The sequence below is a fragment of the Nannospalax galili genome, unplaced genomic scaffold, assembly GCF_000622305.1.
Source record: "Nannospalax galili isolate Female #2095 unplaced genomic scaffold, S.galili_v1.0 scaffold1233, whole genome shotgun sequence".
Classification (NCBI taxonomy): Eukaryota; Metazoa; Chordata; class Mammalia; order Rodentia; family Spalacidae; genus Nannospalax; species Nannospalax galili.
In genome coordinates, this window is record NW_008333791.1 from 525740 (window position 1) to 540750 (window position 15011).

The 15011-nt window shown below is 39.8% G+C and overlaps 1 protein-coding gene across 4 annotated transcripts in view; it reads right to left on the reverse strand.

Moving 5' to 3' along the window:
- The window catches only part of LOC103730305 (phosphatidylinositol 3-kinase regulatory subunit gamma), a 141198-nt gene that overhangs the window by 25173 nt on the left and 101014 nt on the right, over positions 1-15011 (reverse strand). For all 4 annotated transcript variants that reach the window (XM_008828500.3, XM_008828494.3, XM_029561298.1 and 1 more), the window contains 2 exons: positions 7018-7126; positions 3902-4000 (listed from right to left, as the gene is read on the reverse strand). In XM_008828500.3, coding sequence (XP_008826722.1) covers positions 3902-4000; positions 7018-7100 — 182 coding nt within the window. In that variant the 5' untranslated portion in view covers positions 7101-7126. The remainder of the gene's footprint in view (positions 1-3901; positions 4001-7017; positions 7127-15011) is intronic.

Genomic DNA, 15011 nt, shown 5'->3' on the forward strand with positions numbered 1-15011 from the left:
TTGGTCTTTTTGAGACAGGGTCTCCCTGTAGCCCAAGCTGTCCTGGAACTCACTATGTAGACCAGGCTGGCCTTGAACTCACAGAGATCCGCCAGCCTCTGCCTCCCAAGTGCTGGGACTACAGGTGTGTGCTACCACTCCCAGCAAGACTTTAACTTTTTAAAAATGTTTTTATGTATGTAAGTGCACCTGTGTCATGCAATGCTCATGGAGGTCAGAGGAGGGTATCAGATCCCCTATAACTGGAGTTATGGATGGCTGGCTGTTAGCCACCATGTGAGTACTAGGATTTGAACCTCTGCAAGAGCAGCCAAATCTCTGTGAGTTCAAGGCCAGTCTGCTCTACAGGACTACCTAGTGAGACCCTGTCTCAAAAACAAAACAAAACAAAAAACAAGATAATTCTTAGAGTGATGTTCATTGGTGGATTAGAGGGATAGCTGAGATAAGAACCAGTCTATAAACAAAGATGTAGACCCTGAACAAGGATATAAAGTCATTCACGAGAACAGAGAAAGGAAGAGGATTCACCCTGCTAGGCAGAGACTGATGATTATCAGAATCAGCGATGAGGACATTCTTTTCTGTGTAAATATTCTCAGTGAAACAGGAAATAGAATTTCTGATCTGAAGTAGAACAACATGTAAAGGAACATATAAAATTATCATCTAGGAAAGTGGGAGGATTTGGAAAAGCAAAAATCAAGCTGGGTGGTACTATAGGCCCACTTAAGGCCAGTAGGTAAGATAATTTTTTTTAAGATTTTGGGTTTTCTTTTTTTGTTTGTTTATTTTTGGTCTTTTTGAGACAGGTCTCCCTGTAACCCCAGCTGGCCTGGAACTCACTATGTAGACCAGGCTTGAACTCACACAGATCTGCCTGCCTCTGCTTCCCAAGTGCTGGGACTAAAGGCGTGCGCCACCACGCCTGCCTCTGATTTTTGTTATTTTTTAATTGTGTGTACATGAATGTAGTGTCCACAGAGGCCAGAAGAGGGTGTCAGATCCCCTGGAGCTGGAGTTACAAGTGCTTTGAGCCACCCAACATGAGTCCTGGGAGCCAACCTCATATCCTCTGCAAGAGTAGTATACATTCTTGACCACTGAGCTCTCTCCAGCCCAGTACTGAAGAATTTAATGTGAGACCACACATTATGGTCTCTCATGAGACAAAACGTGTAGTTTTGTTTTCTCCTTCACAATCAACTGCCTGAGTACAGGCAAACAACAGGTAGAGAATTGAATTTCCAAATGTTGAAATTTAATTTAGATGACTTCAATGAAGGCAGAAATGCTGAAGTTTCAGAGGCTCTCTATTCACAAAGCCAAAGTTTTAATTTTGTTTTTTGGCTGTTTTGTTTTTAAATTTTATGTGTATGAGTGTATTGCCTGTATGTATGTGAGTGCATCTGTATCGTGCAATGCCACAGAAATCAGAAGAAGGCTTCGGATTCCCCTGTAATTGGAGTTAAGGACGGTTCATAGCCACCATGTGGGTGCTAGGAATCGAACCTGAGTCCTCTGCAAGAGCAGTCAGTACTCTTAATCGCTGAGCCATCTCTCCAGCCCCTTGACTATTTTTTGAGACAGGGTCTCCCTATAGAACAGACTGGTCTCGAACTCTAACTCAGAGACCTATCTGCCTCTGCCTCCTGAGTTCTGGGATTAAAGGGCTTCACCACCATGCCCATCTTGGAATTATAAGTTTTTAATTATGTTTTTCTTTCATGCTTTAATCCTCTTTTTTTTTTTTTTTTTGGATTTTTGAGACAGGGCTTCCTTGTAGCCCCAGCTGGCCTGGAACTCACTATGTAGACCAGGCTGGCCTCAAACTCACAAAGATCCACCTGCCTCTGCCTCCCAAATGCTGGGATTATTAGAGCCGTGCGCCACCACGCCTGGCTGCTTTAATCTTAAACAAGTTGTCCTCTAGCCTCCACTTGTTTGTTGGGACATGTGTACCCACACATAATCCATCATGGTGGTATGTATCCAGAATTGCAGCTATTTGGGACATGTGTACCCACACATAATCCATCATGGTGGTATGTATCCAGAATTGCAGCTATTTGGGAGCCTAAGGCAAGAGAAGTACTTTAGTTCAAGAGTTGGAGCTGCCTGGGTATAGTGGCACACACGTTTAATCCAAGAGGTAGACAGATCTCTGTGAGATCAAGGCAAGCCTGGTCTACACAGTAAGTTCCAGGTCAACTGGGGCTTGAGGGAAACCCTGTCTCAAAAAAAAAACAAAAAAGAAAGAGTTTGGGCTGGATAACATAGAATAGCCCTGTCTCAAAGGGGGTGGGGGGAGGGAATACTTGGTGGCCTGAATCTTTAATGCCAACACTTGGGAGACAGAGGCAAGCAGATCTCTTTGAATTTGAATCCATCCCAGACTACATAAGGAGACCCTGTCTCAAAAGAAAAAAATGGCTAGTACTGTAGTGGTAGAATGCTTGCCTGGTAGGTATGAAGCCTCTAATGAACGGGTGAATGAATGAATCAACAATATTATACAAACCAAAATTTTATTGGAATTAGGTGGTTCTTTGGGGTTTTTTTTTTTTTTTTTTTTTTTTTTTTTTTTTAAAAAAAAAAAAAAAAAAAAAAAAAAAGAGGACGATAAATCTTTCACTGTGATATATCAAAATAACCTGGAACTCACTATGTAGACCAGGCTGGCCTCGAACTCACAGAGGTCCACCTGCCTCTGCCTCCCAAGTGCTGGGATTAAAGGCATTCGCCACCACACCGGCGGGAATTAGGTGATTTTAATCATTAAAAATAAATGTGGAAATATCTTGGGGGCTGAAAAGATGATAGCTCAGTGTTTTAGAGCACTGGCTGCTCTTCCAGAGAGAGCACCCAGGTTCAGATCCCAGCACCACATGGTAGCTAACAACCATCCATAACTTCTGGCCTCCTCAAGTATTGCATGACAGGTGCACTCTCATATATATAGGTGGAACACTCATATACATAAAAAAATTTAATTAATAAAAAATTAAATGTGGAAATATCTATTGAAGTTTTCTTAACATGCTTTCAAAAAATATTTTATTTATTAATTTCATTTTTGTGTATGAGTGTATTGCCTGCATGTATATAAATGCACCGGTGTCATGCAGTGCCCTTGGAGGTCAGAAGATTCTCCTGGAACTGGAGTTGTTAGCAGCCATGTCTGGAGTCCTCTGCAAGAACAGCCATTGTTCTTAACTGCTGGGCAACTATCCAGCCCTTCTTAACATGCTGTTAATATATGTTCCATCTATATAAGTATAAAATTATGAAACACTAATATGCCCCACATGGAAGGCCCAAAACAGACAGAACTGCTTTGCCTTCCAAATATCCTCATCTGCAAAATTATGTTGAGTTCTACTTCCTAAAGTCCACATAAGGGAAAAAAATAGAGGTTTTAGAGGGTTAGGTTCACTAATAAACTTAGGCCATGCCCATGACTTTTACTTCATTAATGAGATCATTAGGGATTTTAGCCTTTTTATTTTACTTCTACATAAAAATAAGTGAAGTCTTTATAGAAGATGTTTAAATATTTGATGTACAGAAAATGATTTTAAAATTAAAATGTTAGGCAAGCCATGGTGGCATACACCTTCAATGCTAGAACTTGGGAGGCAGAGGCAGGAAGTCTATGAGGTCCATAACAGCCTGATCTACATAGCAACTTCCAGGTCAGTCAGGGCTACACAGTAAAATACTGTCTCAAGAAACCAAAAACATTAAAAATTTAAATGTTAGTCAAACTGAAAATTACATATCTAGATTAAATAAAGCATGGGAAAATATATAAAGAATTAAATAAAATACAGAACTTTCTATATATCCAGAACTACAATAATGTTAGGAGGGCACTAGCCAAAGGCTAAAAAGTACTTACCTTAAAGTCAAAGTATAATCTCCCTGCATTTTTGTTGAGGCATCTCTGACTAAGAAGGTACCATCCGGCATGTCCCGTAATTTGTCATTTACCTCTTCCCTAAGAAACAGAATTATAGGAAGCATTTTTTAAAAACTTAAGCATTGATTATAGGCACACGCCTATAATCCCAGCACTCTGCAGGCAGAGGCAGGAGGATCCCTGTGAGTTTAAGGCCAGCTGGGGCTATAGGGAGACCCTGTATCAAAAAGACCAAAAACATTTTTTAACTTAAAAAATTAAAAATTTATATATATATATTATATATATAACTACCAAGACTAATTGGAAGGTTAAAGAATACTGGAAGTCTTCAATGGTTACCTGGTTCTTCCCCATAGATGAGCTCTTTCTGTTGTGATTTTTAGTATTTGTAATCTAAGGAAAGGCTATTTGATGTTTAATTCTTCCAGATTTCAATAGTCTGTATTTGCATATGTGTTTCTATTAGCATTCCAGGCTTTCTTAGGCAAGTCTAAACTTGCAGAGTTTCAAGAAAAACCCATAGCTATTTAGAAAGAAGGTTATATTTTAAGCAACAGTGCCAGCTGTTCCTGAACAGAGGGGAAAATTCTCCTAAGTTTACAACCTTCCAATACGATGTTCTCTAATTTGAATTAATACTAACAATAAACTCCTTCTGTACTTTAGGAATTTAAGGAAAACTGAACATTCAATGAAAAAGCAGGACAAAAGGCCCTAGAATTAGAGGCCCTAGAGTAGAATATGATTTTAAGGTACAGTTTAAATGCCATTTAAATATTTTTCAATTCTTTTATTGTATAATACTAAAAAATGGTCTAGGCCAGGTCTCGTGGCCCACACCTTTAATCCCAACACTCAGGAGACAGAGGCAGGCGGGTCTCTGTGAGATCAAGGACAGCCTGGTCTACATTGTGAGTCCAGGTCAACTGGGACTACAGGGAGACCCAGTCTCAGACCAAAAGAAAAAGGTCTACTGTATTTTTATATAAAATATATTAAGTCCTCTTCAAAAACTAAACACAGAATTAACAAATGATCTAGCAATTCTAATTCTAGGTCTATATCCAAAATTAGCAAAAGCAAGCACTCGAATAGATATTAATAGCCAATATTTGTATCAGCTTTATTCACCATAATGCAAAAGCTGAAAAGAAGGAATAATCTCTTTTTTTTTTTGGTCTTTTTGAGACAGGGTCTCCCTGTAGCCCCAGCTGGCCTGGAACTCCCTATGTAGACCAGGCTGGCCTGGAACTCAGAGATCCGCCTGCCTCTGCCTCCTGAGTGTTGGGATTAAAGGTGTGAGCCACCACACCTGGCTAAAAGAAGGAGTAATTCAAATGCCCCATCAAATCCATCCTTATTCAGATGATTGGATAAGCAAAATATGATATATACATATAATGGGACATTACATACCGAATTAATTCATAGAAAGTAGAAGACTGATTAGAAGGGGCTAAAGGAGGGGAAGGAGTTTAATAGGTACAGTTTCAGTAGAAAAGATGCAAATTTTCTGGATAATGATGTTGCATAACAAAGTGAATGTACTAAATACCGATGAACTACACACTTAAAATAGTTAAAACTGTATGGGTAAAAAGAAGTGAAATGATCACCATTTGGCAGTAGGAAAGAAGACAAGAGAGGGAAGGACTAGGGTATTAAGGAATATAGTGTCAAATTGGAACCTGATTTGGCATAAATGGTTAGGGATTTTTTTAAGAAAAAAAATAGATGTATCAGGCATGGTTGTGCAAGCCTATAATTTCATCACTCAGGAGGCTGAGATAGGACTGCCAGTCAAAGCCAGCATGGTCTACAGAGCAAGTTTCAAGCCAAAAAACAAACAACAAAGAATTAGAGATCCATTAAATTATAATGAGAAAAATATAAAGATGTAATATTCAATTTTTAAAAAATGTATGTATATACAAATATTTCCTCTCTATGTTCAAACTATCCAAATTTATGATTTACCCAAAAAAGGCAAATTCCTATTTCTGGAAGTGAGCTACATAAAGAAAATACATCAAAATCACTTAATGATGGATATAGTGTCACGTATACACTTCTATAATTCTAGAACGAAAAAGGCTCAGGGAAGAAGATCAAGAGTTGAGGCCAGCCTAGACTATATAGTGATTCTAGGTCAGTCTTAACTATATAGCAATACCCTGTCTCAAAAAAATAAAACCACCTACGGAGGTGGCTAACGGCAGACACTTGGGCTCTAGCTCAAATGACTTTTGTGCATGCAAAAATTTTGGAGCCAGTGCCTTAGGGAGAAAATCAGAAAGGAAAATGGTCCAGGCTTGCAATCTCAGCTACTCCGGAAATGAGCCTTGCTAGTCTACAAAGAAAGGTAAATGGAATTTAAGTACCTTGAAAGTATCTTTTATTCTAAATTACCTGCAACTATTCTAAATGTATAAGCTTTGTTTATTCAGAAAGTCATACTTGATACAGTATTAAAAGTATAACAACAGCCATAACTCAAAGATTTCCTTGTCATTTTGTCCTAAGGAGGAAAAAATTAAAGACACAGGGCTGGAGAGATGGCGCAGTGGTTAAGAGCACTGAATGCTCTTCCAGAGGACCTGGATCTGGTTCCCAGCATGGCAGGACTCCACTACCAGGGGATCTGATGCCCTTGCTGGCCTTCACAGGCATTGCACGACACAGGTACACTTAATATATGAAGGCAAAACACTCATACAGAAAATGTAAAAAAAAATATTTTTTTAAAGACACTTAAAAACTTTTATTTATTATATGTTTGCACATATGTGGACACGTGCACATGCTACAGTGCATGTGTGGATGTGAGAGGACAGCTTTCAGGAGTTGATTCTTTCCACCATGCAGATCCAAGCAATTGAATTTAGGTCATCAGGCTTGGTGGCAGGCACCCTTAACCTCTGAGCCATCTTGCCAACCCCTAAAGATACTTTTGAAAGGTTTCCACACAGTATTTTAAATGGTAATCTTTAAATGACAACCAGTAGGGCATTAAAATGTTTACTTTTAACTACTAATTCTCAAAAAATTATTTTCAAAAAAGCTGTATTAATTTATGGTAGCATTTTTGTTACCTGGAAATATCACCCCAGTACCATTCTGCATCTTGAAGGGTAACGGAACCCTCTTTCATTCCATTTGTAACTGCTGAAGTCATTGGCTTAGGTGGCTTTGGAGGGAGAGCTAGAAGAGAAATTAATATTATTTTGCATATAAAATTACTGTTATTTTCTAATTTCCTCACCCAGGAACATCTCATTAACCAAAGTGCCAATCAAATAACTGCCAATCAAATTGTTATATTTAAGATTAGTTAAAGGAGTTCTTTTGAAACTCAATAGTTGCCTAAAAAGCAAAAATTTAAAGCTATATATGTTTTATTCTTCCTTATAAAATACTTTTAATTCAGCAAAATTTCACTGTCTTTCAAAATACAAGTGTAGCCCCATAGGTAATTCATTCCAAAGGCCAAAGTGACTAATGTGCCAAATGAGAGTTCTAAGATTCGACAAGATAGCAGGTCTCAGGTATTCTTTTTCTGCGACAGGGTCTCCCTGTAGCCCTAGCTGGTCTTGGAACTTGCTATGTAGACTAGCCTAGCCTTGAATTCACAGAGATCTGCCTGTTTCTGCTTCCTGAGTGCTGAGATTAAAGGTGTGTGCCACCCCATCCAGCTCGATTTTAGTTTTGTTTTTTTGTGGGTTTTTTTTTTTTTTTTTTTTTTTTTTGAGACAGGGGCTCCTTGCAAACAACGGTGGCCTGGACACCACTATGTAGGCTGGCCTCAAACTCAGAGATCCACCTGCCTCTGCCTCCCAAGTGCTGGGATTAAAAGTTTATGCCACCACACCTGGCAATTTTAGGTATTCTTAACTCCTCTCCCACACACACAAAAAACAAAATCAGTAAAATCACTATAGAGCATGATACACAGCAATTTACAACTGTAGTAATCACTTCACTGTGTATATCAAGATGGGAAAATCAAACCACCATTTTGTATCTTTTAATTATATACCCAGAAAAGGCCATTAAGTGAGACTGGGCAATATGAAGTTGAATAGTCAAGACTTAGGGACCACATACATGTCCACATACAAGCACAAAACCAGATCCCAGAACTTGAGCAGAGTAAGGAAGGTGTCCTCACACAGGCAGCCTAGCATGGTACTGACGTGTATTAAAAAAGACTATGGTACAGCTAGGAGGTGATACTCCATGGAAACCAGGCCAATGACAATACAATACTCCAGGCTGGTAGGAAAGTGACAGAGTGTGTGTTTGTCATGTGAAAGGCCCTGGGTCTTGATCAGCATCAAAATAAATAAGTAAATAATCAGAACACAATACTCAGAGAGGTAGGCAATTTGATGCAGTAGGGTCATCCTGGACAGGCATGAAAAGGGTTTTCAATTCAGGTATTAGGTGATGAGTAGCAGGAGGAATGAAGCAATAGTTTAAGACACTGGGTATGCCAGGTGTGATGGCACATGCCTTTAATCCCAGCACTTGGGAGGCAGAGGCAGGCGGATCTCTGTGAGTTCAAGGCCAAGCATGGTCTACATAGTGGAGAGGCCAGCCCCACTATAGCTACAGGGAGACCCTGTCTCAAACAAGACAAAAAAAAAGACACTGGGTGCATACAGAGAGATTAAATAATTAGCCTATTAATAGAATGAATATAAAAATAAGACAGATTTTTCAGTCTTAACAAAAGTTACAGATATGAAAAGGTGAAAAATAAACTCTCAAGTGTTGAACAGCTGGCGTTGCAGTTATTAGTTCACTGCACCGGTTGGCTTTTGTCAACTTGACACAGACTAGAATCACATGGGAAGAAGGATCCTCAATTGAGAATTTCCTCCCTCAGACTGGCCTGTGCACATGTCTGTGGGGCATTTTCTTGATTGCTAGTTGATGTTAAGGGCCTAGCCCGCTGTGCACAAATACCATCCCTGGACAGGTGGGCCTGGGCCATATAAGAAAGGTAACTGATTAAGCCAGGGGGGCAAGCCTGTGAGCAGCCTTCCTCTGTGGCCTCTGCTTCAGCTCAGGTTCCTGCCTTAGTTTCCCTCCAATGATAGGCTATAAGTTGTAAAATGAAATAAATCCTTTCATCACCAGGTTGGCTTTGGTCAGTATTTTATCACAACAACAGAAAGTTAATACACCAAGATTCCCTCAAAGGGCTCTGGCCCCTCCCCTTCTCTCTTCCAGTATCCACCCACAGGTTCCTGGACTGCCTGCCAAGAGTCTTCCTGCTTCTTCTCATTATGCCCCTTGTCCTCTCCTGGCTCCACCAATAAGTCCCTTTGAAAACCGAAGGTTTGGAGGAGCTATCCCCAGTCACACTGATGAAGCTGTGAATGCTGCAGGTGTCAGTGTTGGAGAGTGGGGCTACCCAATCCCTTAGAAGCTCAAAAGACAAGTTCCAGATGTTTAACATCAAGCTACAAGATCTGGTATTTGGCCTGTTAGATTTTGGTTTTGTTTTGATCTGACTGTTCCTTGTGATGGCCCAAGTCTTCCCTTTTGGAAGGAGAATGCTACTCTGTGCCATCATAGGTTCAGAGTTTAATTTTATTGGTGCCCACAGCTGAGACTTTAGACTTTTTAAGTTGTTCTGTACTTTAATTATGGGGGAAAAAAATCAGACTTTTGGAACAAGGAATGGAAAACTATGGTTTAAAAGTGATTGCTGGGCTGGACTGGGCGTGGTAGCACACGCCTTTAGTCTCAGCACTTGAGAGGCAAAGGCAGGCAGATCTCTGTGAGTTCAAGGCCAGCCTGGTCTACATAGTGAGTTCCAGGCTAGCTGGTACTACAGGGAGACCTTGTCTCAAGTGTGATGTTTAGCTTTGTTTTTTATTTATTTTGGGGGTTTTTTTGTTGGTTTTTTTTTGAGACAGGGTTTCCCTGTAGCCCCAGCTGGCCTGGAACTCACTATGTAGACCATGATAGCCTTGAACTCACAGAGATCTGCCTGTATCTGCCTCCCAAGTGCTGGGATTAAAGGCACGTGGCACCACACCAGGCCCTAGCTTTAATTGTTAAATTGACAGAACCTAGAATCACCTGGAAAGAATCTCAATGAGGAGTTGTCTCATTGGCCTGTGGGGAATTGTCTTAATTGAGTTAACTGATGTCTGAAGACACAGTCTACAGTAGGCAGCACCATTCCCTAAGCAGAGGTCCTGAACTGTGCAGGTATGGAGAAACGGAGCTGAGCACACTTGAGTGAACATGCATGCATTTACTTCTCTCTGCTCTTGACTAAGGGTGTGATGTGACTAACTTTCTGAAGTTCCTGTCTTGACTTCCCCACAATGATAGGCTGTAACCTGGAACCATAAGCCAAAATAAACCCCTTTATTCCCTATGTTTCTTTCTGTCAGGTTATTTTATCACAGCAACAGAAATAAAACTAGGACAGGCTGTTGACAACTTCAAACAGTCAGAAAAATGACTAAAGAGGCTCTGAATTCAGAGCACACCAAATATCTGAGAAGAGATTAAGTCCTCTATTGAAAACAGCAGAGGTGAGGAAAAGTCTAAACAGGCAGATATGCTGCTACATTTAAACTCCCAAGCAGAAATAGGAGAGGTTTTTCTCTATAGAAACTGACGGGACTCCAAATGGCAACGTGAAAATGAAAATATGTGGGGGCTGTCCAATGAAAGAGGTGTCTGTCATCTTATCATTTGGTTAGCAAAGACCTCCATTAATAACTTGTTCACTCAGAGAGCTTTAAATCAGCTTTTTAGTATATCATTCTTAAATAAGACTAAATCCTTTAAAAAGAAATAAAACTTTTAGATTCTAGTCCTGGTATAACAACAGGGCTTTGCAACAAATGGTAGCTTCTGTTTTGGTTTGGGCTTTTCAGCATCCATCTGACTATCTTGAGTAATAACACCCCAATTTCATTTGGTAGATAAACTCCTTTAGTAAATCAAAGTCTCCTGCACTTCCCTACACTGAAGACTTAATCTGAACAATACATATTCTATCTTTTGGGCCAGCAAGATGGCCCAAGATGGTAAAGGCACTTGACAACCTGAATTCAACCCCTGGGACCCACGTGGTAGAGAGCACTGACTCCTACATTCTGTCCATTAACCTCCACAGGCATGCTTACACACACTAACACAAAATAAATTAAAATGCAGCAAAATAGCTAGGAAATTTAATCAAGCAGGTAGGAAAAACTTGTACACTGAAAATTGCAAAATATTGTAGAAAGAAATTAAGACACAAGAGAATGTAGGAAGATAGCCCATGTCCATGTATTAGAAGGAATACAGGACACCTTGGAGATAATACTGGTTTGTATCTAGATCACCACAATAAAGAAACACTGCAATAAAGCACATCATTTGAGTTTTTAAATTTCTCAGTGTTGTTATATTTACACTATGTGGTATAAAATAGCATTATATCTAAAATACATTAATTAAAAAATACATTATTGCTAAAAATGCTAATAATCATCTAAGCTTTCAGCAAGTGACACATAATCTCTGATGAAGGTCTTGCCTTGATGTTGATGGCTACTGACTGATCAAACTAGTGACTGCTGAACACTGGTAACAGTTTCTTGAAATACCAATAATAAAGTTCACTACACTGATTCACTCTGTTCATCAAAGCTTTTTCTTTAGCATGTGATGGATGATGTTGGACTGTATTTTATCCACAGCAGAACTACTACAATTGGAATGAAAGCTGGGCCTGGGTGTCCCACCCGTGACCACAGCACTGAAGGAAGTTGAAGAAGGAGGATGGAGAATGTGAAGCTAGTGAGCTATACAGTGAGTGTGAGGTCAGCCTGATGACACAGCATGACCTTATCTCAAAAACCAAAGAAAGAAAACTAAAATTACAGTGGATCCTCTCAAACCATGCTGCTGCTTTATCTACTCTGACTACATAATCTGAATTCTTTGTGTCGCTTCATCAATGTTCACAGCATCTTTATAATAGATTTCATCTCAATAAACCACTATCTTTGCTCATTTATCAGAGGCAGCTTCTCATCCATTAAAGTTCCACCATGAAGCTGGGCGTGATGATGCATGCCTTTAATCCCAGCACTTGGGAGGCAGAGGCAGGCAGATCTCTGTGAGTTCAAGACCAGCCTGGTCTACATAGTGAGCTCCAGGACAGCTGGGGCTACAGGGAGACCCTGTCTCAAAAACACCAAAAAAAAAAAAAGTTCCATCATGATATTATAAGCCAAGGGAGGTGGCACATGCCTATAATCGTAGCATCTGGGAGATGGACGGAGGAGGACAGTGAATTTAAGGTTATTTTGGCTACACTGTGTTTGGGTTACATAAAATCCTGTCCCCCAAAATAAAACTTGCTGGAAGAGGAGGAGCCATTTCCTTCAGTGGTATAGCTAGCCTATGCACATGAAACAGCCCTGATCCATACTCATGCAAGCAGCCCTAATTAAACAAAGTGGGTCTCACGTACACACAGGACATAAGTAAGAGGGGGCCTTGTTGAGAAGGGGTTGAGTGGGAAAGGAGTAAGAAAGAGTAACAAAGAATATAGTCAAAATATATACACATAAAGTTAACAAATACTTTAAAAAAGATTTCAGAGGCTGGGTGTGATGGTGCACACCTTTGTTTTAATTCCAGCAATCCTGAGGCAGAGGCAGGCAGATCTCTGTAAATTCAAGGCCAGCCTAGTCTACATAGCAAGTTCCAGGCGAGCTGGGGCTACAGGGAGACCCTGTTTCAAAAATACCAGAGAGAAAGAGAGAGACTGATTTCAGAACTTCACTCATATCTTCAGGCTCTTCTAATTCAAGTTTTCTTGAGAGTTCTAACATATCTGAAGCCTTGAACTCCTCAATGTCATCTATGAAAGATGAAATAAATTTCCTCCAATTAACTCCTATTAACACTTGTATTCTGTCTTCCACAAATCACAATTTTACTTTTTATCTTTTTTGAAATAGGGTGTTATGTAGCCCAAGTTGGCCTCAAACTTGAAATCTTTCTGCCCCAACCTCCTGAGTGCTGGGATTATGGAGATGCACCACCATGCTCAGCCACAACTTTTCCTTTTATTTATTTATTTTTTTCAGGACATCTGGAATGATGAATCCTTTCTAGAGGATTTAAAATTTTCTGGGTAAAGCACTTACTGTTCAGGTAAAGTGACCTGAGTTTAATCCCCAGAAAACAAGTACAGAGAGAAGGAAAGAACCAACGCCACAAAGAAATGCAATCACTTTTTAATCCACTGGTTGCAGAACAGATGTTGTATCAGCAGGCAGGCATAAAAACAATATTAATCTTTACATTTCTCTCTGGGTTCTTGGGTAATTGTGAGCAAGCAGTACTTGGAAAAGAATCTTTTCCTCTGAACAGATTTCATTATTTTCAGTAAACCACACAAAAACAGATGTGCTATTTTAGGAACAGTGACTAAGCCACCAGATTAAAGCCACCAGCTACTTTCGCTCCTAACAGAACGCCTATCCTTTCAAACCATGCATTGATTTTTCCTCTGTAGCTATAAAAATCTTAGGTGACACTCCAACAGAAGACTGTTTCATCTACAGTGAAAATCTGTGGCTTACTATAGCCACCCTCATCATCATTTACATAACGTACTACAGTGGCACTTGCTGCTGCACCTCACACTTTGATGTTATGGAGACACCTTCTTTCCTAAAACCTCATAAACCAACCTCCACTAGCTTCAAACTTTCCTTCTATAGTTTCTTCACTTCTCTCATCCTTCATAGAACTGAAGATGGTTAGGAAGTTGCTCTGGATTAGGTTTTAGCTTATAAGAATGTAATGACTGGTTTCATCTTCTAGACCACTCAAACTTTCTCAAAATCAGAGCTGGAGAGCTGCTTGTGGTTACGAGCACTGGCTGCTTTTGCAGAGGACCCACGTTGGGTTCCCAGCATCCACATGGTGGCTAACAACTGCCCATAACTCCAGTTACAGGGGATGCAATGCCTTCTCTGGTCTCCATGGGCATTGCAAGCAGGTGGTATACTACCATGCAGGCAAAACATTCATTCACAGAAAATAAAAAGGAATTCAAAAAATTTTAAGAAAAACTGTCTCCATGTCAACATGAAGGCTATTTTCCTTATCATTCATGATGTGTAGAGTAGAACAGCACATTTAATTTCCTTCAACAATGTTCCTTTGTATTCACAATTTGACTGTTTGACAAAAGAAGATTAGCTTTTGGCTTACCTCAGCTTTCTTGACATGTCTTCCTTACTAAGTTTAGCCATTTCTAAGTATTTGCTTTAAAGGGATACCTGGAACCAGCACTAGGGAGGCTTGAGGCAACATGATCTAGAATACAAAGCCAGGATGGACTATATAAAGTGAGTGGTATGTGGCCTCTGCCACATGGTAAGACTTTGTTTCAAAAACAAAACAGCTAGGAAAATAGCTCATGACTATTAATTGCAGAACTCAGGCTGAGCAGGAGGATCACTCATGAGTTCCAGGCTATCTTGGGCTACATAGTGACTTCCAGGCCAACCTACACTACAAAGCTAGATGCCTTCTCAAAATAAAAAAATGTTTGAGGTTTCAGATTTTGGATTTTCAGATTAGGGATGCTCAACCTGTATTAGTACAATTGCTCAATAGTACAGAAAGAAAAATAAAAACACATATAATCAATGTTTTCAAAAAGACCAATGCATAATGTTACAAAATCATGCAAAACAGACCAATGACACTTTTTTTTAAAGAAGTCTTTTTTAAAAAAGTTTTTTTAGTTTATTTATTTTTACTTTATGTGTATGAGTGTTTCGTCTGTATCTGCATGAAATGCCCTTGGAGATCAAAGGAGGGAGTCAAATCCTCCCAGAATTGCAGTTGTAGACAGTTGTGAGCTGCCATGTGGGAGCTGGACACCAGACTCAGTTCCTCTGCAAGAGCAGCCAGTGCTCTTAACTGCTGAGTCATGTCTCCAGCCCCAGACCAATAAATCTTAATGTAACGTTTTGAAAAGTTCTTTGATATAGCTTCAGATTGCATACTTAAAATTTTAGGAAACTATCGTTTGTCA